The 25,238-nt window shown below is 46.2% G+C and overlaps 1 protein-coding gene across 1 annotated transcript in view; it reads left to right on the top strand.

Annotated features, from left to right (window-relative positions):
* MYO18B (myosin XVIIIB) overlaps window positions 1-25,238 on the top strand; it is an 815,563-nt gene that overhangs the window by 77,167 nt on the left and 713,158 nt on the right. Inside the window, exon 12 of the mRNA XM_029619020.1 lies at window positions 24,482-24,545. Within this exon, the coding sequence (XP_029474880.1) occupies window positions 24,482-24,545 (64 nt within the window). The remainder of the gene's footprint in view (window positions 1-24,481; window positions 24,546-25,238) is intronic.

Genomic DNA, 25,238 nt, shown 5'->3' with positions numbered 1-25,238 from the left:
TAGTGCAAAACTGCCAACAGGACTGAAAGTAGAAGAGGCACAGACAAACGCAGAATGCTGGATGAAAACAGAGCAGCCTGCGTCAGAAATTAAAAACAAAACAACCCAGGAATACCTTTACTAAGGTTCCAAATTTTTACAATTTGCAACAAGGTGACCAATAAGACTGGGCACCCCCATGGCATTTTGTATGCATAGACACACTTCTTTCATCATGCCCATGCTTTACAATCATCATCATTATTTTTATTTACTTATGTAACTCTTGAATTTACAATCCCCAATAAGGCCCCAGGAACCATACCCCAAAGATTAAGAACATAAGAAATTGTCATACTGGGTGAGACCAAGGGTCCATGAAGCCCAGCATCCTGTTTCCAACAGTGGCCAATCCAGGCCATAAGAACCTGGCAAGTACCCAACTTTAAATAGATCCCATGATACTGAAGCCAGTAATAGCAGTGGCTATTGCTTAAGTCAACTTGATTAATAGCAGTTAATGGACTTCTCCTGCAAAAACTTATCCAAACCTTTTTTAAACCCAACTACACTAACTGCACTAACCACATCCTCTGTCAACAAATTCCAAAGCTTAATTGTGCGTTGAGTGAAAAAGAATTTTCTCTTAGTTTTAAATGTGCTGCTTCCTAACTTCATGGGATGCCCCCTAGTCCTGCTATTATCCAAAAGAGTAAATAACCAATTCACATTTACCTGTTCTAGATCTCTCATGATTTGAAACACCTCTATCATATCCCCCCTCAGCCATCTCTTCTCCAAGCCGAACATCCCTAACCTCTTTAGCCTTTCCTCATAGGGGAGCTACTCCATCCCATTTATCATCTCTGTACCTTCTCCATCGCAACTATATCTTTTTTGAGATGTGGTCACCAAAACTGTACACAGTACTCAAGTTGCGGTCTCACCATGGAGCGATACAGAGGCATTATGACATTTCCCATTTTATTAACCATTCCCTTCCTAATAATTCCCAACATTCTGTTGCTCTTTTGACTGCTGCAGCACACTGAACCGACGATTTCAATGAGTTATCCACTATGATGCCTAGATCTTTTTCCTGGGTGGTAGCTCCTAATATGGAACCTAACATTGCATAACTACAGCATGGATTATTCTTTCCTATATGCAACACCTTGCACTTGTCCACATTAAATTTCTGCCATTTGGATGCCCAATCTTCCAGTCTCACAAGGTCTTCCTCCTGTAATTTATCACAATCTGATTGTGATTCTCAGATGTTAATTTTGTCTGACTGTTCAGGAATCCATAAAGGGGGGAGGGGGAGATAATTCTTCTGAGCCCTGTACATTACTTAGTTCTGAATCATACATGTAAGCCAATGGAAAACACCACTAGTGATCTCATAAAAGTAAATAGCAATAATAAGCATTCTGGAAGATGTTATGGTTTCCAACTTCAACTTTTACTGATGCTTAGTGCAAGTGGTTAAAACAGTTCTTTACAACTTTGGATGATCAATAGTCCATTTTCACATTCCAGATCTTTAGTATGTTTATTAGGGATGTGAATCGTTTTTGAACGATTAAAATTATCATCAGATAATTTTAAAATCGTCCAAAATCGTTAGAGTGCACAATACAATACAAATGCCCCCGATTTATTGTCAGGGGCATTTGTATTGTATCGTTAAATAGGGCACGGGAATTATTTGGGGGAGGGCGGGAAAACCGGCACACCAAAACAACCCCTAAACCCACCCCGACCCTTTAAAACCAATTCCTTACCCTCCCCCACCCTCCCGAACCCCCCCAAAATGTTAAATTACCTGGTGGTCCAGTGGGGGGGGGGGGGGGGGGGTCCCAGCGCGATCTCCCGTTCTCGGGCCATCGGCGCCATTTTGGCTGCCACTAATTAAAATGGCGCCGATGGCCCGATTTAAAAAAAAAAAACCCACCCGACCCTTTAAATCGACCCCCCCCCCCCCCCAACCCTTTTTTTTTAGGGAGGCCCGCACCGCTAAAAAAACCCAAAAACCCACCCGACCCTTTAAATTGACCCCACCCTCCCGACCCCCCCAAAACGGGAGGGTGGGGTCGATTTAAAGGGTTGGGTGGGTTTTTTTTTTAGCGGCGCAGGCCTCCCTAAAAAAAAAATCAGCGATGTGAATTGGAATCGGAAACTATTCCAATTCACATATCTTAACGATCCGATTCCCCCCCCCCCCCCCCAGCCGAATCTGATCGTTAAGACGATCTGGCACACGATTCACATCTCTAATGTTTATGACCTCTTGTTTCCACTAAAGCTCTACTGATCATCATGCCCAACTCCATCAAATAGTTTTAGTCTTTCTCCCTTCCAATATTAAGAGCAGTTTGCAATCTCCTTCCCATTAGATGGTGAATATAGTATTATGCCAATTTAGATGTGTCTCATGGTAAAAGTCCCAGTTCTCATTCCCATATCTCTCCTGCAGTTCTCCTCCTTCCTGTTATGTTGAACCTGATGGGATCGGTTTTACTCGTCTCCTTTAATCTCATTGAGAAGGTAGTGTACTAAATAAAGGCCTCCATGAGGCTCTTCCACCTAGCCTTGTCTCATTTTTACTGAGGGACTTTCTCTGCGAAAGTCACCCTTCCTCTTAATAATAAAGAATCTGTGCCCTGGGCCCTAGGGCACTCAGTAAAAGCAAAAGTAAAATCCTTTAAGATAAAGGGAAACTAAACCAGAGGTGAGAAGGATGAAAACATTCTTCCTTCAAAATAAGGTTGCCATAGACATGGTTAAATTAAGCACAGGTACCCTCCTCCTTCTTCACTTTACGCAGATCTCATACCTAGAGACCCCAGGACCCTCTCCAAAGGAAAATAAACAAAACAGAAATATCCACGCCTTAAGATGGTGGTAAGAGTTGAATACAGTTAGGAACCGACCACCTTACACTCCTTTATGGGGGCATTAACACCCGTACTGTCACTAACCCTGTTCCCCCCTCTTTTATAAGGGTAAACCATTACTCTACTTTATAGCTGCTGGGAGATGTAGATCAAGGAGAATAGAGTTGGTAACATCTCTTGCAAAAACATAGCTATATATATATATTTTTTTTTTTACTATAAACCAGTCAATGTAGCAGCTCATCTTGGTGGTAATTTTTTCCATGGATATTGAATGTAATTCTGCATCATGGTGCATCCTAAACCTGTAGCAAACACACGTCTTCCCTTGAACGTTGGCCCTACTGTTGAAGAATGGACATGTGACTAACTGTATTCATCCATTTCAAGAACTATTTTATTTTTCATATCTGACTTGAAATTTAGCCAGATAGATGACAGGGTCATTGCTATGCTGCTCGTTACCGAGCCAAGTCTGCTGTTTCAAATCTCATTTCCCAATCCCCTGTGCTTTGTTCATGCACTGCAGCCTGCGGTTTCTGTGCTCTCCAAACAACTACAAAATCAAGGTCCTATTTATTTTCCCAGGATGATGCAGAAAATCGCAGTGACTCTCAATGCTAATTCTGGGCTTTATTCCATCCTCATCCTAATGTGGATGAGAAAGCCTCGAGTATCAAAAAGCTGTTGCTTTTCAGAACAACATAAAAAAATGACTGAAATGTTGAAATGAAGCTTCATTAAATGATTTGAAGCGATCCTGAAAATAATTAAAAAATTTTGAGCATTTTCTTGACGTACATGTGTAAATCCAAATTAATTTCAGAACCAGGAGGGATGTTGAGCTATATATATATATTTTTTTTTTGACAGGGGATGGAAGGAGCAGGAGAGAAAAACTACACAGTTGGCATCTGAAATGTAATATTAGAAAAACACAAATCAAACCCAAAAGCACTGGTCAACCAAACCAAGCAAAATTACAAAAATCCTAATAGTGGTATGGACAACAAATGAACAATAAAGGGGCACTCATGATAGTAAACGTACATGAGCTAATGCTATTTTATAAACATTGAGAGTATGCATGCATTTTTGGATTCACGCATACATTGTACTAAAAAAAAAAAAAAGACAGTATACGGGGCGTTCTGGGGTAGGGGTTTAAAGTATGCATAGGTCCGCGCGTATACATTACCAAACTGGTGCACGTTTAAGCAAACGTGAAATCAGAGCTGTTCGTTTTCTGCAATTTTTGAGCGGGAGGTCTGGGTGAACTGGTGGGGTTTCAGGGTGAAGTGCTGGAGGGTCTAGGCAAATTGGAGAAGGACTGGAATGGATTGGCAAACTGATGATTCCAAGTACACACGCAAACAAATAATTTTCAAAACGGAATATGCATATAGCCTGCTACCATTATATCTGTTCAAAACAGCATAATTTTCTCCAAGGGGGTAAGCTTTGGCTTTATACCCTGTCTAGCTCCCTTCACAGCTCCACACAACTCTGAAATAAAACAACAGAATTCGCTTCATTTGAGTCTAACTGTCTCTTGTTTCCTGACACAGTTATGCACAGAGAATGCAGGCTCCAGATACGAGATAGAATGTTGTATTCAAATAGAATTTCAAACTTCAAGGGCATCAGTAGATGTTAACACTCTCTGATGCAATTTAATATTCTAGCATCAGACCATGCCGCTCATAGTGGAACTGCTGTAACCCCACACAAATAACTTGCCCCATGCCGCGGCAAGAGGATTCCCAGCTGATGGGACCCTCCCTAGAGTCCTCAAATTGCTCTACAGGGAGCTGAGTTCCTCTAAGGCTGCATGCTGAAAAAAAGAGCAGTTGTTGCTTGTTCTCATGCTTCCAAGGAGTGAGTTCCACTGACTCACTAGCTTACTTACATATACAGCTGCCAAAATATAACTGGTAATCATTTTATTTATTTATTTATAGGGCATGGTTCAAGGTGGTTCACAATACTACAAGCATAAAAACAAATACAAGTCATAATAAAACAAGAAATAAAACATAAAATCAATATAATCAAATAAAAATCAAATAAACATGGTCTACAAACGCATACTTTATAAAACATCTGCCTCCGTGTTCGATTTTGGGAGTTTATTTGTATGCTCAGTGACACAATTATTTTGTATGGAAAATATTCATGAATATGTTTATAAAATGGGTAGAAGAAGTATGCATTTTCTTCCATTGGAAACATAGGCATGTACTTTCGGAGCAAAAGTATGCAATATTTCATAAACTGTGCAGCTCCCAGTGCACGTTTATAAAATTCTAGTATTAATCTCTACGCTTCCATGCACAAATGCTGCAGTATGGATAGGTTTGAAAGTTGGGCTCCCCATGTCCAGAATCTTTGTGAGCGACATTGCGGATGGGATAGAAGGTAAAATTTGTCTTTTTGCGGACGACACTAAGATCTGCAATAGAGTGGACACGCAGGAAGGAGTGGAGAGAATGAGACGGGATTTAAGGAAGCTGGAAGAGTGGTCGAAGATATGGCAGCTGAGATTCAATGCCAAGAAGTGCAGAGTCATGCATATGGGAAGAGGAAATCCGAATGAACTGTATTTGATGGGGGGGGGGGGAGGCTGATGTACACGGAGCAGGAGAGAGACCTTGGGGTGATAGTGTCTAATGATCTGAAGTCAGCGAAACAATGTGACAAGGCGATAGGAAAAGCCAGAAGAATGCTGGGCTGCATAGAGAGAGGAATATCGAGTAAGAAAAGGGAAGTGATGATCCCTTTGTACAGGTCCTTGGTGAGGCCTCACCTGGAGTACTGTGTTCAGTTCTGGAGACCGTATCTCCGAAGAGACAGAGACAAGATGGAAGCGGTCCAGAGAAGGGCGACCAGAAAGGTGGAGGGTCTTCATTGAATGACTTATAAGGAGAGATTGAAAAATCTAAATATGTACATCCTGGAAGAAAGGAGGAGCAGGGGTGATATGATTCAAACTTTCAGATACTTGAAAGGTTTTAATGATCCAAAGACAACGACAAACCTTTTCTGTCGGAAAAAAATCAGCAGAACCAGGGGTCACGAGTTGAAGCTCTAAGGAGGAAAACTCAGAACCAATGTCAGGAAGTATTTCTTCACGGAGAGGGTGGTGGATGCCTGGAATGCCCTTCCGGAGGAAGTGGTGAAGACCAGAACTGTGAAGGACTTCTAAGGGGCGTGGGATAAACACTGTGGATCCATCAAGTCTAGAGGACATGAATGAAGAGTGGGTGGCTCACGGGAGTGACGGCTACTGCCTGGAGATTATGCCCTTATTCAATGAACATGCGCACGTTTGGTGCGACTCCAGTGTTGCTCTGGGCTTCAGCGGCAGGAGGAAGTGTGGAAAAAAAGGATTTGATTTCACGAAAAGTGGGGAGTGGTTTGCTTGTCACGGCGGTTGCTGCCCCAAACTAAATAGGCCAGATACTTTACTTTCAATGCATATCCAGCATAGCTCTCTGCTTCAAAGGTAGGGGAGAAGTCAGATACTTCAAGCAAATCCAACATAGCTCTCTGCTTCTATGGCAGGGGAGAAAGTCTGATACTTCATGCATATCCAACTTAGCTCTCTGCTTCTACAGTAGGGGAGGAAGTCTGATACTTCACGCATATCCAGCATAGCTCTCTGCTTCAACGGCAGGGGGAACATAGAAAGGTGGATCTATATACAGACAATAACCAACAAGGACTGAGTTACATAGTCTGGGTAAACAAAGGCATGGGTGTAGCTTGCTTATTGCGGCGGTTACTACCCCTAACTATGGTAGATATTCACTTGGATGCAGTTCCAACACTGCTCTCTACATTAATAGTGCGGGTGGAGGGGAAATGGAACCAAAGGGTTACTAAGAACCAAGAGTAACAGAAGTATGAGAGAAATTAAAAAAAAAAAAAAAGTGCATAGCTTCCTGGGCAGACTGGATGGGCCGTTTGGTCTTCTTCTGCCGTCGTTTCTATGTTTCTATTAGAGATGTGAATCGGAACCGGAATCAGTTCGGATTCCGGTTTTGATTCACATGTGGGTTTTTTTCCATCGAGCCCGATTGCGTTTTGTTTATCGGCTGCGCCCCAGCCGATAAACAAAAAACCCACCCCTGACCCTTTAAAAGTAACCCCTTAGCTTCCCCCACCCTCCTGACCCCCCAAAAAACTTTTTACAGGTACCTGGTGGTCCAGTGGGGGTCCCAGGAGTGATCTCCCGCTTCGGGCCATCCTCCCGCTCCCTGGCCGTTGGCTGCCACTAATCAAAATGGTGCCGATGGCCCTTTGCCCTTACCATGTGACAGGGTATCCGTGCCATTGGCCGGATCCTGTCACATGGTAGGAGCACTGGATGGCCGGTGCCATCTTGTGCTCCTACCATGTGACAGGGGCTGACCAATGGCACCGGTAGCCCCTGTGACATAGTAAGGGCAAAGGCTATCGGCGCCATTTTGAATACTGGCAGCCGACGGTCTGAGTGCAGGAGGTACACAAAAATAATCCCTAAACCCACCCTGACCCTTTAAAAATAACCCCTTAGCTTCCCCCACCCTCCCGACCCCCCAAAAGCTTTTTACAGGTACCTGGTGGTCCAATGGGGGTCCTGGGAGCGATCTCCCGCGATCTCCCGCTCTGGGCTGTCCTCCGGCTCCCGGGCCGTCGGCTACCACTAATCAAAATGGCGCCAATGGCCCTTTGCCCTTACCATGTGACAGGGTATCCGTGCCATTGGCCGGATCCTGTCACATGGTAGGAGCACTGGATGGCCGGTGCCATCTTGTGCTCCTACCATGTGACAGGGGCTGACCAATGGCACCGGTAGCCCCTGTGACATAGTAAGGGCAAAGGCTATCGGCGCCATTTTGAATACTGGCAGCCGACGGTCTGAGTGCAGGAGGTCGCTCCCGGACCCCCGCTGGACTTTTGGCAAGTCTTGTGGGGATCAGGAGGGTCCCCCAAGACTTGCCAAAAGCCTCTGGTGGTCCAGCAGGGGTCCGGGAGAGATCTCCTGCACTCGGGCCATCGGCTGCCAGTAATCAAAATGGCGCCGATAGCCTTTGCCCTTACTATGTCACAGGGGCTACCGGTGCCATTGGTCAGCCCCTGTCACATGGTAGGAGCACAAGATGGCGCCGGCCATCCAGTGCTCCTACTATGTGACAGGATCCGGCCAATGGCACGGATACCCTGTCACATGGTAAGGGCAAAGGGCCATTGGCGCCATTTTGATTAGTGGTAGCCGACGGCCCGGGAGCTGGAGGACAGCCCAGAGCGGGAGATCGCGGGAGATCACTCCCAGGACCCCCATTGGACCACCAGGTACCTGTAAAAAGCTTTTGGGGGGTCGGGAGGGTGGGGGAAGCTAAGGGGTTATTTTTAAAGGGTCAGGGTGGGTTTAGGGATTATTTTTGTGTACCGTTTTTCCCGCCCTCCCCCAAAATGATAAGGGAACCCCCATGATCAATATCGTGGGGTTTCCTATCATTTTGGGGGAGCCCCCGATTTCTGACGATTTTGAAAATATCAACGATATTTTCAATCGTCCGAAGCCTGATTCACATCCCTAGTTTCTATAAAACATTTGGCACATGCCTTAAGTTCTAATATATGGCATGCCAGATACTTCTCTGACACACCAGGAAGCAATGGGTCCAAACTTGCACCATCCCAGTCAGTACTCTGTTACTATAGTAAGGCTGTACGAAAAGTTTTCATTTGGAAATAGTCTACAAAAACAAATCTTGCATACTTGCAAGAGGCTTTAAGAAAAATGTTTCCATGCCAAAAGATGGCAAACAGCAGGTGTGCAAATACAGTAAAAAAAAAGGAGAAATGTTTACCATTTCTTTACAACTTCTTTAGTTACATTTTTTCCCCCATTAAATTCTATGGTGAGAAGTCTGTGGAAAAAGCCTTTTTCCATGAAAAGTGAAAAGTCAAGTTTTTTTCCATTTTCATTTTGAATAATTTCTGGCACTTGACCTTGGACTTCTTCTGGACCATCGTTTCCAAGGGCCCACCTAAGTCCCAGCGGCCCGGATCCCTACGGGCTCCTCCTGGGGGAACCGCAGGCCTCCAGTGGTGAAGCTCCAGTTGGCCCTTGCACCGACCTCACGACTCCTTGACCTCTCAAAGGTCCACCTAAGTCCCAGTGGCCCGGGTCCCTATGGACTCCTCCCGGGGGGACCACGGGCTTCCAATGGCGAAGACACAGTTGGCTTCTTCGACGTCACGACTCTTCCTCTGCCTCCACAGTCACCTCAGACTCCAGTGCCGAGGGTCAGCCGATCACATCTTCTGTTCCGCCTCGCCACCCGGCGGAAAAACCTAAGGATTCACCTCCTAAGGTATACCATTCTCCCGTCAGCCGAAGGTTTCACAAGCCTGAGCATAACACATCATTTGTCACACTGGCATCTAAAAAATCCCACAACTGCTCTGGACCAAAGAAAATATATGTAATAGCATTTAACTTAATTTATTTTTATTTATTTATTAGCTTTTATATATTGACATTCGTGGGTACATCATGCCGGTTTACAATATAACTGAAGGAGGAAAATACAAAAAACCAGGGTGGGGGGAGGGGAGCAGATAGGAAGAGAGAAGGGGCAAGAGAAGAGGGAAAAACAGGAAGAGGAGAAAAGGAACAGTACCTGATGGAAAACAACAGAAGAACATAATATGTAACATTGCAAATTATACACTCAAAAAGGGACTGTGTATAACCTTATACACTGTGGATAACCTTATACACCATATATAAATTATACACTCCAAAAAGTATTATATACAATAATATGCATTATCTTTAACTAGTACATACAGAAGACACTATATATGACATTATAAATTATACGTTCAGAAAGACAACTATATAGCAGGGTTGCTGTAGGGAAAGGTAGGGTTTAAGGATAGGGGAAGGGGTATATAAGGGGTATAAAAGGGGGTATATAAGGAGGTGCAGCGATATGGGAGACAAATCAGAGTACAATTAAAGGAATAAAGGAGGACTATAAGTACGGTAATGACAAGGGCTCTTTCTCTGAAGGAGCAGAGGGAGCAGGAGGACTACATAGGATCCGAGTCAGGGTAGGCCATTTTAAAGAACCATGTTTTAACCCCTGTTTTGAATTTCCGAATGCATGGTTCTAGTCGGAGCTCAAGTGGCATGGTGTTCCAGAGGGAGGGGCCTGCAATGGATAGAGCTCTTTGTCTGGTGGAAGTGTGGTGAGCACATTTAAGGGAAGGGGTGTAGAGGGTTCCTGAGAGTGCGGTTCTAATAGGACGATTGGAGGAGCGGAATCGAAGAGCATCCTCAAGCCAGGAGTGATTGTGGTTGTGCAGGGAGTTGTGATTAATGGTGAGGGTTTGTATCTGATGCGGGAGGAGATGGGAAGCCAATGGAGTTCCTTAAGAATAGGGGTGATGTGGTCGGCTTTGTGTATTTGTAAGGATTCTTGCCATAGCATTCTGTAACATTTGCAGGGGTCTAATAGTAGAGTAGGGAAGGCCTAGAAGTAAGGAATTGCAGTAATCCATTTTTGATAGCATTGTCGCTTGCAGGACTGTGCGGAAGTCTTGCGAATGGAGTTGGGGTTTTAAGTTTTTTGAGGATGTGGAGCTTGAAAAATCCTCCCTTTATGATTGTGTTAATGTGGTTTTTGAAGTTTAGTTGGTGGTCTAGGGAGACACCGAGATCTCGCACGAAGTAGGGAAGAGCATTTGAAGGGAGGGTGAGGTCCCAAGCAGATGGTGGCGTCCGGTCAGGGTGATTTGAAATGATGAGTTCAGTTTTGAAGGAGTTTAAAGCAAAGTGGAAGTTAGAGAGTAGGGTGTTAATGGAGACAAGGCATGTTTCCCAAAACTTAAGAGATTTGGTGAGGGGTTCTTGAATAGGGATGAGGATTTGGACGTCGTCTGCATATAAGAAAAACTTAAGACCAAGGTCAGAGAGGAGGTGGCAGAGCGGTAACATGTATATATTAAAGAGCGTGGAGGATAGTGAAGAGCCCTGTGGGATGCCTTGGGTAAGGGGGATGTGTGATGATTCGGAATATGCAATTCTAACAGCGTAGCCTCTATTATTGAGGTAGGAGGAGAACCAGTGGATGGCTGTGCCTGAGATGCCAATCTCAGTAAGGCGGGTAAGGAGGATTTTGTAACTGATAGTGTCGAAGGCAGATGATATGTCAAGAAGGGCAAGGATAAAGGATTATCCATGGTCCATACCCTTGAGGAGAGTGTCAGTCAGTGAAAGTAAGAGACTTTCCGTGTTACGAGACTTACGGAAGCCGAATTGAGATGGGTGGAGAATATTATGGTCTTCCAGTGTTGCGACCGTTGCTGCCCGACGTCTCCACTACGCCCACCTTACCTCTTTGGTGACTCCCTCTTTGCCTGTTGGAAGTTTGGCTGCCACGGCATCATCTTGCCGTTCTTCGGCGTCCCCGGACCGGCTGGACGCTGCACCACCATGTTTCCCAGAAGCCTAAGGGCGCACGGCGCAGCCCCAACGCAAGTACCAGCAGTGGCGCGAACCTCAGGGGCGTCCCCCTGAGGTGACGTCATCCTCACCGGATATTTAAGGTCTCTGAACTCGCTAACTAATCGAGTTAGCAAAGGATTGGATAGGAAAGGTTTTCCTAGCTTCCTCCAGGTATCGCTGTGGATAGGATTCGCTCTCCGCATACCTTGCTACTCTGCCTCCTTGGACTTTACCAGGGGTACCCGCTCCTCGGGGGCCTTGCTTTCTCTTTGCTTTTCAGATCGCAGTCTGGAACCTTTACTCGCTCCTCGAGGGCCCACGTTCCCGGACTTGCTACTGAATACCACTTTTGCCTGGAAGTCATCGCTGCCTACAACACCAGTGAGTTACCATCTCTTTCTCAGAGCGTTCCCTGGAACCAGGAACTCACTCCTTGAGGGCCTACTTCATTCCAGCTCCTGGGCTGCTTCTAAGAGACTATTGTGTGAGTGTTACCATCAAGGTTCTGTTCCTGAACTCTGCATAACCTGCCTACTCACTATGGGGTAGATTTTATAAATGTACGCACAGGCGTACTTTTGTTCATGCACCAGGCGTGAACAAAAGTACGCTGGATTTTATAAGATACGCGCGTAGCCGCGCGTATCTTATAAAGTCCGGGATCGGCGCACGCAAGTGGGTGCACATTTGTGCAACCTGCGCACGCCGAGCCCAGCGCGCGCTGCCTGTTCCCTCCGCCTCCCCTCACCTTCCCCTCCCTTCCCCTACCTAACCCACCCCCCCAGCCCTATCTAACCCCCCCTACCTTTGTTGGCAGATTTACGCCTGCCGGAGGCCTCGACCACGCCACCGGGCCGGCACCACGCCCCCGGGCCCACCCCCGAAACGCCACGTCACTCGCGGCACGCCCCCGACACGCCCCTCCATGCAAGCCCCGGGACTTATGCGTGTCCCGGGGCTTGTGCGCGGCGCGCGCAGGGGGGGGTTGGGGTAGGTTTTTGGAGGGTACGCGCATATCGTATGCGCGTACCCCTTTGAAAATCTACCACTATATTCAGTTTCTCTACAGCTCAGTTATCCAGGATCGCTGTTCCAGTATATGAGGGACTACAGCCCAGCTGGGCACTTCCAGCTCACTGGTGGTTCCATATACTGTTTAATAAAAGAACTAGTGTGTGTCTGTCTCCATACTCTGAGCCTGACCAGTGGTCCCTCTCGGGATCTTTCCCCGGGGCGTAGTCATCTGCCACCGGCCCAAGGATCCACCCACAACTACCTCAAACACCAACATCCAGATAGTCAGAAAGCTGTGAATTGACTATCTTTTCCATAATTTTAGATATGAAGGGAAGGTTAGAGATAGGACGTAGTTTGAAGGGTTGGTGGGGTCAAGGGTAGGTTTTTGAGAAGAGGCTTGACAACAGCAAGTTTGAAGGGGTCTGGGACTTTGCCATGGGAGAGGGAGCAGTTGATTATGTCAGACAGGGGTTTCACGATGATGGAGGGAATGGAAAGGAGAGCTTTAGTGGGGATAGTGTCAGAAGTGGGTGTAGCAGGTTTTATTTTTTTTTAAATGGATTCGATTTCCTTGGTGGAGGTTAAATCGAGAAACTCGAATTTGAGGTTGGGATTTTTGGGGAGCAGATTGGCTAGGGAGGGGTTGGAAGGGAAGTGTAGGAGGAGGTTTGATATTTTATTTTTGAAAAAGAGGGTGAGTTCTTTGCATTTGCTATTGTCTTGTTCATCTGTGGCGGGGGGGGGGGGGGGGGTGTAGATTTAGTGAGTTCTGCCACATACGAGAATAAAGCATTTACGTTGAAAAATGCCTCACCATCAGGTGCCGGCGAGCGGGGAAGCCACCCTCCACCTTCGAGGCCCCGCAGAACATTACCATCAAACTAAGTGAAAATCAGATGGAAGAGATTTGAACATCGGGAGGTGAGGGGATTTAATGACTTGTGTGAATGAGAGAGGAACCCGATCGGGAGACCACGCCCCCCCCCGACGTCATAGGGAGCTCAGCCGACCATTGAAAAACGCCTCACCATCAGGCGCTGCGTGCCTTGCGTCGCGCGCCGAAGGGGCACGACAAAGGGGCTCTCCCCTTTGTGCACCCCTTCGTGCAACCCATAGTGCATGTACCAATTATCATCTTTGCAATTAGATGTATTTCTGTTTGTTTAATATACTTCCTGTAACATCTGTTACTCAATTGTTAAAAGTATTGCAATCTGAACTTTGTAAACCGTTATGATGGCTTTACTGAATGACGGTATATAAAACTCAGCAAATAAATAAATAAATTGGTAATTATGGATTTTTGCAGAGTAATTGTCGCGCTTAGTTTGGAGGGTAGAGAGTCTGTAGGCGTGTAGTGTAGATTTGTAAATGGCTGCTTGCTTAGGGGTAGGGTTTTTGCGCCAGGTTCTTTCTTTACTTTTAAGGTTGTTTTTTAGATTTTTTAAATCAGTGGTGTAAAAGGGTTTTTTTTGCTGAGTGAGAGTGGTATATTTCTTTATTGACGATAGGGCAAATTTCATTGGCTATGGTAGTGGTGAGCTTGTTCCAGGAGGAAAGGGCAGCATCGGGGTTGGTGAGGTCTAGGTTGTTGGTAAAATTGTCGAAAGCAGAGATGAGGTCTTCAGTGGCGCATGGTTTGCGAAAGGAGATTTTGTTACTATGTGTGGGGGTGGTAGAGGAGGGCAATTTTATGGAGAGAAGTACATTGAGAAGATAGTGGTCTGGCCATGGGACAGGGATACTGTCAGGTGAGTGGGGAGAGTGTATACAGGAGTTGATGAATATAAGGTCAAGGTATGACCTGCTTTATGTGTGGGGGAGGTGATGAGTTGTCTGAAACCAAGGGCAAGTAGGGAGTTAAGGAAGATCTCACAGGACGAGGTGGTGGGGATGGCGTCCACATGGAGGTTAAAGTCTCCTAGTATTACAGCAGGGGTGTCAGTATTGAGATTGTCAGATATAAATTCAATGAGTGGGGATGGGTCATGTTCCAGTAGGCTGGGGGATGCATATATGAGGCAGATTTGTAATTCTTTGGATTTAAGAAGGCCGATTTCAAATTTGTGGGGGGCATTGATATTTAGTAGTTTGAGTTTGAGTGTTTTTTAGTCGCAAGGAGGAGGCCACCACCTCTTTTTTTAGGTCTTGGGATGGAAAAAATGTCGTAGGCATGCTTGGGCATCATAGCAAAAAACTAGCACCTAAAGCAATGACTTCAGGATGCATATCCAAAAATGATTTACGACGAAGTTGTGTAGCTCTGGCTAAGTCAGGGTAAATCCGAACTAAGCCACCATGAAAAGAAACATTTAAACTTTTGAAATAAGATTTCATCACAAGGCTTAGATCTTGCTCAAAGAAGAAGGAGACAAACAAAGTAGTCACTTCGACTGTTGAGTTTTCCAAATATTCAGATTAATTGGAAATTTCCACCACAATATGAGGAGAGCGAGACTGGATAAGGCTCTGTCTTTGTAGAAGAAACAATATCTTCTTGAGAGTGGGAATTTGATCAGGTTAATTTTAAGAGCTTCAACCAGATACCTCTTAAACGTAATTAAAGGCATTTCACCAAGAACCTTGGGAAAGTTCAACAATCTCAAGTTTAAATGGCTTATAAAATTTTCCATGGATTCAAACCATCTAAGAGAAGACATACGCTCATGAATAATTGTGGCATTGGAAGCCTGCAAACTTTTAATATCATTCCCCAAAGCCTGAATAGAAGAGGAATGTTCTGGAGAATTTGTTGGTGATCCTACCACAGACTCCAACTTCTGAGAAACAGTCGACACCCATCCAGGTAGAATGCTGACAGCTCCATCTAGCTGAGGCTGCTCAGTGAGATTATCACCCGGCACCTCAGCGAAGTCAGTGACACTCTGGGGAGAAGCTAAGAGGGGTGGTTTCGGGTCCAGAGGGCTTAATGATATCAACCCAGGTGAAAGAGAAGCTCCTCTCTTCACCACGCCAATGGGGCTAGAAGCCCCCAAAACCGAGGTAGGGATGGTAAATTCAATGATGGAACGCTGGTCCGAAGGGAAAGAGGGTTCAGAAGGAAAAACCCAAACTTTCCCTTTTTGCTTATGAGGCGTAATGGAGGAAACTTGTGTAAGGAAATCTTAAGAAAAAATTGGAGCATTTTTCAGAAATTTCTAGCCCTTTTTCTACACAGCTTCTCATTTCTATCACCTATCGCTTTTGACTGCAACCTTTCTTGGAGTTGCCTACTCAACCCATGTTGACCAAGTAGGCTCTTTCAGTCCTGGTTTTGTCCCCTTGCATGCATGAAATTGTAGCTCCGATTGCCTCATTGATGTCCCTTAGATCAGTGGTTCTCGACCTTTTTTCTGTCGGGATACACCTGACAGATGGTTCCTGCATGCATGACTCACTGAAAACATGACTGCCAATGGGCTAAATGTAAAAGTACAGTTTGCATCCACAGGAACCCCCCTGACTCACAATTATGGATGTAAAGCAGAATTATGACATTCTTACAAATATATTCTGGTTCTGGTGTCATCTCAGTAACAGCAACAGAAACTCCAACTACCAGGCTCAATAGCCCTCCTTATGAAAAGACAGCAGTTTATTACTAATGCATGTTCTCTTGAGAAAATACAACAAATAAGACTGATACAGTAAAATACCTCACCTCGGTCACATACACAGAACCGACCTAACATACGCCCAGGATTTGCAGTAATGCACATAAACTAATCCGCACACAGTTACACTTGTATTATGGAATGCACTCAAACAGTAACAACCCTACCAATGAAAAGGCAACACTGCAAATATTAAATCAGGCCCTAAACACCAATACACCTCCTATTAGGAAAACAGAACTAGCCAAGCAACCATAGATCCCAACACAGAAATAATTGTATAACTATACTAATAAGCAGAATAAATGTTTCACAACAACTATGAACAGAATAATATCCAAAATTAAAAACTCATAAAAATTATTTTAAATTCTCCAAACACCAATAAAATATTTCAAAACAGCAGACACATCATATAATATTCAGTAATTAAAATGGCAGTCAATCAAGAAAAATAAACTTTAAAAGCCACCTTTACTAACCCCCTCCAGCAGCTCTCCTACTCCTCTTCCATGCAGGCCAGTAGCACACACCAGAAGCAGTAGTGGCTGAAGCTTTGAAGGTCCTCTTCCTTAGTGTCCATGACCAGTCTCTCTGTCTCTCCCACACACACATACCAGTTACACTCTCATGACCAGTTTCTGTCTTTCACACACCAATCATCTCCCGACCAGTCTTTCTCTTACATACACACCAGTCACCTTCCCGATCAGTTTCTCTCTCTCATGCACACACACACACACACACACACACACACACACACACACACATACACATACACACAGGCTTCCCACTTCCATGTTCTATCTTACATATACAGGCTTCTCACTCCCATGCTGTGTCTCACACACACACACCCAGGTTTCTTACTCCTATGCTAGCTCTCGCCACATGCATAGGCTTCTCATTCCCATAATCACGTTCTCTCTCATACACACACACATACTAGTCACACTCGCATACCAGTTTCTGTCTCTCACACACCAATCATCTCCTGACCAATCTTTCTCATACACACACGCGCACACACCAGTCACCTTCCCAAACAGTCTCTCTCTCTCATGCATTACACACACACACACAGGCTTCCCATTCCCATGTTCTATCTTACATATACAGGCTTCTCACTCCCATACTGTGTCTCTCACACACCCATTTCTCAGTCCTATGCTAGCTCTCTCCACATGCACAGGCTTCTCATTCCCATAATCATTTTCTTTCTCTCTCACACACACATACCAGTCACACTCACATATCAGTTTCTGTCTCTCACACACCAATCATCTCCTGACCAGTCTTTCTCTTACACACACACACACACCAGTCACCTTCCCGAACAGTCTCTCACTCTCATGCACACACACACACACACACACATGGAGGCTTCCCACTCCCATGTTCTATCTTACATATACAGGCTTCTTACTCCCATGCTGTGTCTCACACACACCCATGTTTCTCACTCCTATGTAGCTCTCACCACATGCACAGGCTTCTCATTCCCACAATCACTTTCTCTCTCTCACACACACACACTCCAGTCATCTCCCTGACCAGTCACTTCGTCTCTCCTATATACACACATCACCTCTCTGACCAGTTTCTCTCAATCACACACATGCTCTCTCACACACTACATAGATGATCTCAATCAAATGCTCTCACACACAGGCTCTCAGTCACAGTTACACATGCACACTCTCAATCACACATACATTCTCTCACTTACAGACAAGCTGGCTGGCTGTCTCTCTCTCTCTCATGTCCTGCCCCCCCCCCCCCCCCCGAGCACAAATGGTAGTTGCAGCAGCCTCCTCCTCTAGCCCCCGCAGGCCAAGAAAGAAGAATCCCATCGGCCAAGGGAGGCTAATTCTGCTGTCAACTGTGCCGATTTCTGGCTGCTTCTGATTTTGCTTCAGGCTCACGCTACTGCTCGGGGCTGCTGCTACTGCCACTACATTTTCATACAGCATGGCTCTTTCTTCTTCCCGCGCACCCCATTGCACATCACTTCCTGTTCCAGGCCAGGGTGGGGGCAGGTGCGGGAAGAAGAAAAGGCCCAGCCGCAGTTGCCAGCCTCCACTAACACTGCTGCCGTTCCCATCCAGGCTTCAACGTGCTGATAGCCCGGGCAGCAACGGCAGCAGTGGAAGATAGCCTGCCTCTTGCTCGGTGAAGGAAGAGGGGGGAAGAGCAGCGGGAGACCAGTAGCACACTGTCGCTGCTTGGCGACACACTGGTGTGTCGCGACACACCGGTTAGGAAGCGCTGCCTTAGATAATCGGAACAACTCCATTCATGCAAGTGGCAAAACGAAGACTGTCTCAGCATGTTTGGTTGACTGGGGTGAGTTGGCAGCCTTCACCTTAACTAATTTCTAGTGGATAGAACAATGGGCTGCGAATCAGGGAAGCCAGGGTTCAAATTCCACTGACAGTCCTTGTGACCTTGGGCAAGTCACTTTACCTTCCTTTGCCTCAGTACAAACTTAGGGCTTGATTTACTAAGGTTTTTCTCCCATCCTATCTCCTAGATTGATCAAAATGCCACAAATATAGTAGAAGTGCCCATGTTAAAAAAAAATGGGCGTGGTTATGCAAATTGTAGAGTTACCGCATTGCACATTATTTGTTTTTAACGCACATGGTATGTTATTGCAACATACACCCATAACTGTTATCGCACAACGGAGAGAGAGAGAGAAAAAGACTGTGTAGTAATCCATTCCTCTTGTTGGTACCTTTCATTGATTCAAATGATAGAAATCATCAGTCATATCTAATTTGCAGTTAATTCCTTTGACTGTGTATGCAATCCCCCCAAATCTGTCCCCTCTTACCGTGGAATATATTATATAGCATATCACATTGCCTCTATAGAGAGTCTCTCTCTCTCTCTCTCTCATGTGCATTGTATTATTTATTGCATGCTTTTAGATTGTAAGTCCTTTGGGGATAGGAAAACCTACAGTACCTGAATGTAATCCACTTTGAAGTGTTACAAAAGGCAAAATAAAAATAAACACAATATGTGGTGGTCACACCTCTCCTCAAAAATCCTTCATTGGATTTTACTAGCACTGCTAACTATTGTCTTATCTCCTTCCTGCTGTTTACATCCACGCTACTTGAATGCGCTGTTTAGCTCCATTGCTTTGACTTTCTTGCATCCCTAGTCATGTGACTTCCACCTTCTCCATTCCACCGACATAAGCCTTGCTAAAGCTTCCAGTGATCTCTTCATGGCTAAGGATTATTTCTCTATCCTCTTCCTCCATGACCTGCATTTGATCATGTTAATCACCATCTAGTCCTTGACACCCTGCCCTGGCTGTTCTATCTTAGTTTTCCTCTTATCTCTCACACTTCTAGTGTATCTCTTGGTGGATCCTCCTCCATCACTATCCTGTTATTGGTCAGCTTATCCCGAGGCTCTTTTGTCCCTTTTCTCTTCTTTTCTTTACCCTTTATCCCTTGGTGCTCTAATCTCACAGTTTTCAGTATCATCTTTATGCTGTCAATTCATAAGAAATTGTCATACTGGGTCAGACCAAGGTCCATCAAGCCCAGCATCCTGTTTCCAACAGTGGCCAATCCAGGCTATAAGTACCTGGCAAGTACTCAAAACCTAAGTATATCCAACCCTACTGATGCTAGTAATAGCAGTGGCTGTTTTCTAAGTCAACTTAATTAATAGCAGGTAATGGACTTCTCCTCCAAGAACTTATCCAATCCTTTTTTAAACACAGCTATACTAACTGCACTAACCACATCAACTGGCAACAAATTCCAGAGTTCAATTGTGCGTTGAGTTAAAAAGAATTTTCTTAGATTAGTTTTAAATGTGTTACATGCTAACTTCATGGAGTGCCCCCTAGTCCTTCTATTATCTGAAAGAGTAAATAATCGATTCACATTTACCCGTTCTAGACCTCTCATGATCTTAAAGACCTCTATCATATCCTCCCTCAGCCATCTCTTCTCCAAGCTGAACAGCCCTAACCTCTTCAGCCTTTCCTCATAGGGGAGCTGTTCCATCCCCTTTATCATTTTGGTTGCCCTTCTCTGTACCTTCTCCATTTCAAGTATATCTTTTTTGAGATGTGGCGACCAGAATTGTACACAGTATTCAAGGTGCAGGCTCACCATGGAGCGATACAGAGGCATTATGTTGCGGGCAGGCTCCTTACCTCACGCGGCCAGTCGGGCCGCTGACGCTGCTGCCTCTGCAGCAGTCTTGCCGCTGTGTCCGGGCTCCTCCCCGGCTGCCCTTTGCTCTGCGCAGTGGGGGCCGACCTGCCGCGAGCTCTTCCTCGCGGTTGGGGACCCCCGCTGCCGCTCCTGTGCCGTCTGACGTGCTGCAGCCAGCTTCAGCTGGCTGCAGCACGTCAGACGGCAGCAGGAGCGGCAGCGTCAGACGGCAGCAAGTCTGACGTCAGACGGCAGCAAGTCTGACGTGCTGCAGTCAGCTTCAGCTTCAGCTGGCTGGGAGGCTGTCCCTGCTGGTGCCTGCTACAGTCCGGGTCCTCGCCCGGCAGGGAAGCCTTCCCTGCCAGTGCCTGCAGCTCTCTGCTCATCCTGCAGCCAGCTCTTCTTCTCTTCCTGCCTTCCTGCTTCAGTCTTCGCGGCTGGGAGCCGCTGCAGCAGCCTACCTACCTCCAGGACTGCTCCTGCTGCCTGCCTGGCTTCCTCGGGCCTTCCACGTGGCTGAGGACGCCACCAGCTTCCAGCTCTCCTAAGGCGCGGGTGCACGCCTCTCTCCTCCTTTTCAAGGGCCAGCCAGGTGTGGCCTTCTGCTGACCCCTCCCTGGCCATTGTCCTCTTCAGCCCTACAAAAGGGCTCAGCGTCCATTATAGCTTTGCCTTCGCAAGGAGTTGGTCACTCCTGGGATCCTGCTGTCTTTTGCTCCAGGAGTCGTCCTTGTTCCAGCACTTCTTCAAGGTCCTGTGTTTCCTGTTCTTCATTGGAGCTCCTCGTCTTGTCCTATTGCCTATGTTCCAGTCCTGATGTTCACCTGCTATTCCAGATGTCCGTGTTCCAGCCCTAAGGTCTATCTCCTGATCCAGTATCTATGTTCCAGTCCAGATGTTTCTTCCTGATGTCCATGGCCCAGTTCTGATGTTGCTTCTCCTGATCCTGAAGTCCATGATCCTGTCTTGCTCTCCTGAACCCCTGGTTCCTCGTTCCTGAGTCTTCTGTACGCTTGGGACCCCGCGGCAAGCCATGTCATGGTCCGCAACCAGCCCCACGGGCGGGCTGAGTAGGACGCTTCATGATGCAAGCCTTGTACCTTGTTCCTGAGTCTTCCAAAAGCCAAGTACCTCATTCCTTCCTGCGCTGATACCGCTCCCACGGATGTAGGACAGGGTGGTCCGTGACCAGACCAGTAGTACTGGCTGAGTAGGACGCCCTGAGGGATCGCACCACTGTCCATATACCCCGAAGTCACGTCTGTGCATCCAAGTACCTCGTCCCTGAGTCTCGTCTGAATCTCCATGTTCCGGTCTTCGCGGCTCTGGCCTCCATCCGACCTGCCGCTTCTTGCTGACCCTGCGGCAGGTCCGAAAGGGCTTGGAACAGTCGGAGGACTGTTCATAAGACCATCATTGTGTTGTTGGACTTCCGAAGCGTGCAGGTCCAGAGGAGGGTCAGTATCTCCAGTCTTCAGTCCAGCCTCGCTCTTGTCCAGCCCATGCTCGGGCATGTCTCGCCTACCGCGGCACCTCTTCGGAGTTCCTCTGGGGTCGAGCCGTGGCCCAAGAACACACATCTCTTGGTAAGTGGGACCGCTCTCCTAGCGCTCCACAACACATTATGACATTTTCTGTTTTATTCACCATTCGCTTCCTAATACTTCCTAACATTCTGTTTGCTTTTTTGACTGCCGTAATACACTGAGCTGCGGCAGTCAATTCCCATCTCTTTCTCTCAGCACCAGAACTTTCACTTGGAACCCAGTCTGAGATCTCATCTACTTTATCTGTCTGGATGTCTCTCTGCCACCTTAAAACTTAACATGGCCAAAACTGAACCTTTTATCTTTCCTTCCAAAGCCAATACCCTACTTCCATGGTTTTCTATCTCAGTGAAAAATATCATCTATCCTGTCCCTTCTGCCAGCAATCTTGAAATTATCTTTGACTGTTCTCTCTCTTTTTCCTTGTACACATCCAAAACTTTGATAAAAAGTGTCACCTCTTTCTCTGTATCACCACCAAAATCCACCCCTTCCTTTCTGAAAACACTACCAAGACTCATTATCCATTCTGTCATCTCCTTGTGCTTGGACAACAAACATCCTCCTTGTTGGTCTCCTGCAGAACCATCTTGCTCTGTTACAGCCTTATAACCTTTTTTCCTCCAGCATTGTTGTGAACATTTAATCCGTCTTTTCAGGGCACTATATTGGTTCCCCATCTACTTCCACTTTAAAATTAAAATGTCACCTTCTCACTTACAAATGTATTCACTCTATAGTGCTGCATTTTACCATTCCTCTCATATCCCTCCCCCCCCCCCCCCCCCCATCTCTGTTTGTTGGGAAAGCTGCTTGTCTATGCCTTTCTCATCCACTACGAATTCCAGATGCCCTCTGTCCTGTGCCACCATGTGCTTGGAACAGTCTTCCTGAATTGGTGAATCTTGTTCCCACTCCTGCCATATTCATCCCATTTAAAAACCCACCATTTTGAGATTGATTTTAACTACCAAGATCCCAACTCTCCTAGATCTTAGCCTATTAACTTTAAACACGTTTACTGTAATAGTTAAGCGATAACTAGAATGTTATTGTTGCGGTCCCGACCGCTTCCCTTCTGATAGGGCTCAGGCCTGCCTACCTCCGCTTCAGTGGTCGCCGCATTCCGCCCGCTCCAGACTCCGGGGGCTTCTCTCACTCCACGTGGCGGCCGCCATTACGGGCCTGCTTCCCTCCGGTCTCGCGCGCGAGGACATCCGTCTTGAGCGCCCAGCTCCCGGAAGCCCGGCCCCGCCCTCACGGCTGACGTCACGCCCGATTCCCGATATAACCAGCGTTCAGACTCTCTCTCAACGCCTTGCAACAAGGTTCACAACTTCTTAGTTGCTTCCAGTTGCGTTCCTATTGATCTCCACGTTGCCTGCTTCTGACTCCGGTTCGCTTCTGACTCCGCTTCAGCCCGCTGCCTGCCTCTGACTCCGGTTTGCTTCTGACTCCGCTTCAGCCTGCAGCCTGCCTCTGACTCCGGTTTGCTTCTGACTCCGCTTCAGCCTGCAGCCTGCCTCCGACTCTGGTTTTCTCCTGACTCCGCTTCAGCCTGCAGCCTGCTTCAGACTCCGGTTTGCTTCTGACCCCCTTCAGCCCACTGCCTGCCTCTGACTCCGGTTTGCTACAGACTCCGCAGCCGCCCGCTGCCCTGCCTTCAGCCAGCCCTCGGCTCTGCGCAGCCGGCCCCCAGCCTTCCGGGTACCTTGGACTTCCTATTCACTCTGCCTGCTCCGGTCCCGGCCTACGCCCCACCACAGCCTTCTGGACATTCTGCAAACAGTTCCCAGTCCCAAGGACCCGGGACCCTACGGGCTCCTCCCGGGGGGTCCCTGGGTGAACCCTTCTAGCTTGTGGCTCCGCCTCCCGGCCTACCCTGTCTCCCTAGGTAGGTTGGCCCAAGGTTGGCCCAAGGGTCTCCAGCAGCATCAAACTGCAACAGTTATTTGTCTTGTCTGTGTGTCTCAACTAGACTGAAAGTGTCATGGACCAAAGATATACAGCCATTTTTTTTTTTGTGTTTTTCATTTTTTATGCATTTTCTGGCCAAATTTCATTTTTTAAAAAACTTTTTGGGCCATTCCTTTTGGCAAATAGCATGCTCTATCTACTGAAATAAATGATCTGAAGAATTTTCAGAATGAGTTGAGTTTTGATTTGGTTGCAAAAACCAAGCACCAACTCATTTGTCACACATTTACCATCCAGATTATTCAATGCACATCCCTATCTCATCCCAGCACTGCCTACATCTAGTTGCGCCATAGAAATGTTAAGTAGTAATAGTAGAAATCCCTCTATGAGGTAGAACTACTATATAGTGTTTGAATGCAAATATTTAAAAAAACTCTAGGTCAGCAATGTTAAATACACTGTTTAAGGTTTTCCAACCAGAAAAGTCATTAATGCCGAGTTCTTATGGTACAATGTGAAGAGGATTATACAAAAGTAGGCAATCTTTAACCTTTTGAAATATCAGACCTTTGAGAGCAGAGAGGGGTGATTAAATGCCAACCCGGATGGCCTCCCCGGTTTCCAACTCAAAACACATTTGGTTCCAAATGGTTCCTTAAGTGATTCTGAACAATGCTTATACACATTGCCATGACATTTATAGCTGAATGCATCAGATCCTTCCCTAGATGTCCCGTAAAAACAATAATATCCAACATTTGTATTCAGGGCACAATTTAATTTTAATTTTTTTTGTAACTGATTGCAGAACAGAGCTGCACATGCACCAGATGGCTGAGAGCAACTCTTTTGGAATCATGCCATGTTTGAAGGTAAGAACATGCAAACTATTTCTCAGCCCTTTCATTGGCTCTGTGACTCTGCTTTTCTCCCTTTCATAGCCTAGTACTCCAAAATAAAATGTGGCTATGCAAATCGTGTGTCATCTATGTGTCTACTGTGGAATATTGTCACAAAACCCTTCTGAACCCCCCCTCCCACCCCTTCCTCATAAATGTACATTGCAAAGATACTGCACTTCATCAATATTGCCTCTCTGGGACCTTAAAACTAATGTTCAGTTGGTAGATCTGGCAATGGAAAATGCATACTCTGCTTTTTTTTTTAATTGAATTCTGAAATGGATGAGACCAGTACATTTGAAAAGTTGTTTCTGGAAATGTAGAGATATCTCACAGTATGCAGGCTAAACAGTGCCCTGGGAACTCAGGGGCTGCGGACCCCCTCCAATGATGCTTTTCTGCTTGATATAAACTGCTAGGAAGCCAGATATCTGTGCAGCGGCCACACTGGTGTTGCTGGTTCTTTGGAATGTTGTGGGACTTTGTCCTGAGGCATAAGAGAGGCGGCTGCTGCAAGGGACATAAGTGGAGATCTTGTAGGTTCTGCTACCCAGAACGTTAGAGTTCAAAAGGGGGTGACAAAAAAAAAAAAAAAAGACTGCCCAGATAGGGAAAGGTCTTACAGGTGGTCGCAATGTGGCTGGGATGCATCCGTAGCAATGT

Source organism: Rhinatrema bivittatum, chromosome 11, assembly GCF_901001135.1.
Source record: "Rhinatrema bivittatum chromosome 11, aRhiBiv1.1, whole genome shotgun sequence".
Lineage (NCBI taxonomy): Eukaryota > Metazoa > Chordata > Amphibia > Gymnophiona > Rhinatrematidae > Rhinatrema > Rhinatrema bivittatum.
Note: the sequence above shows the minus strand (reverse complement) of the source record. Positions and strands in the feature narration are given on the sequence as shown.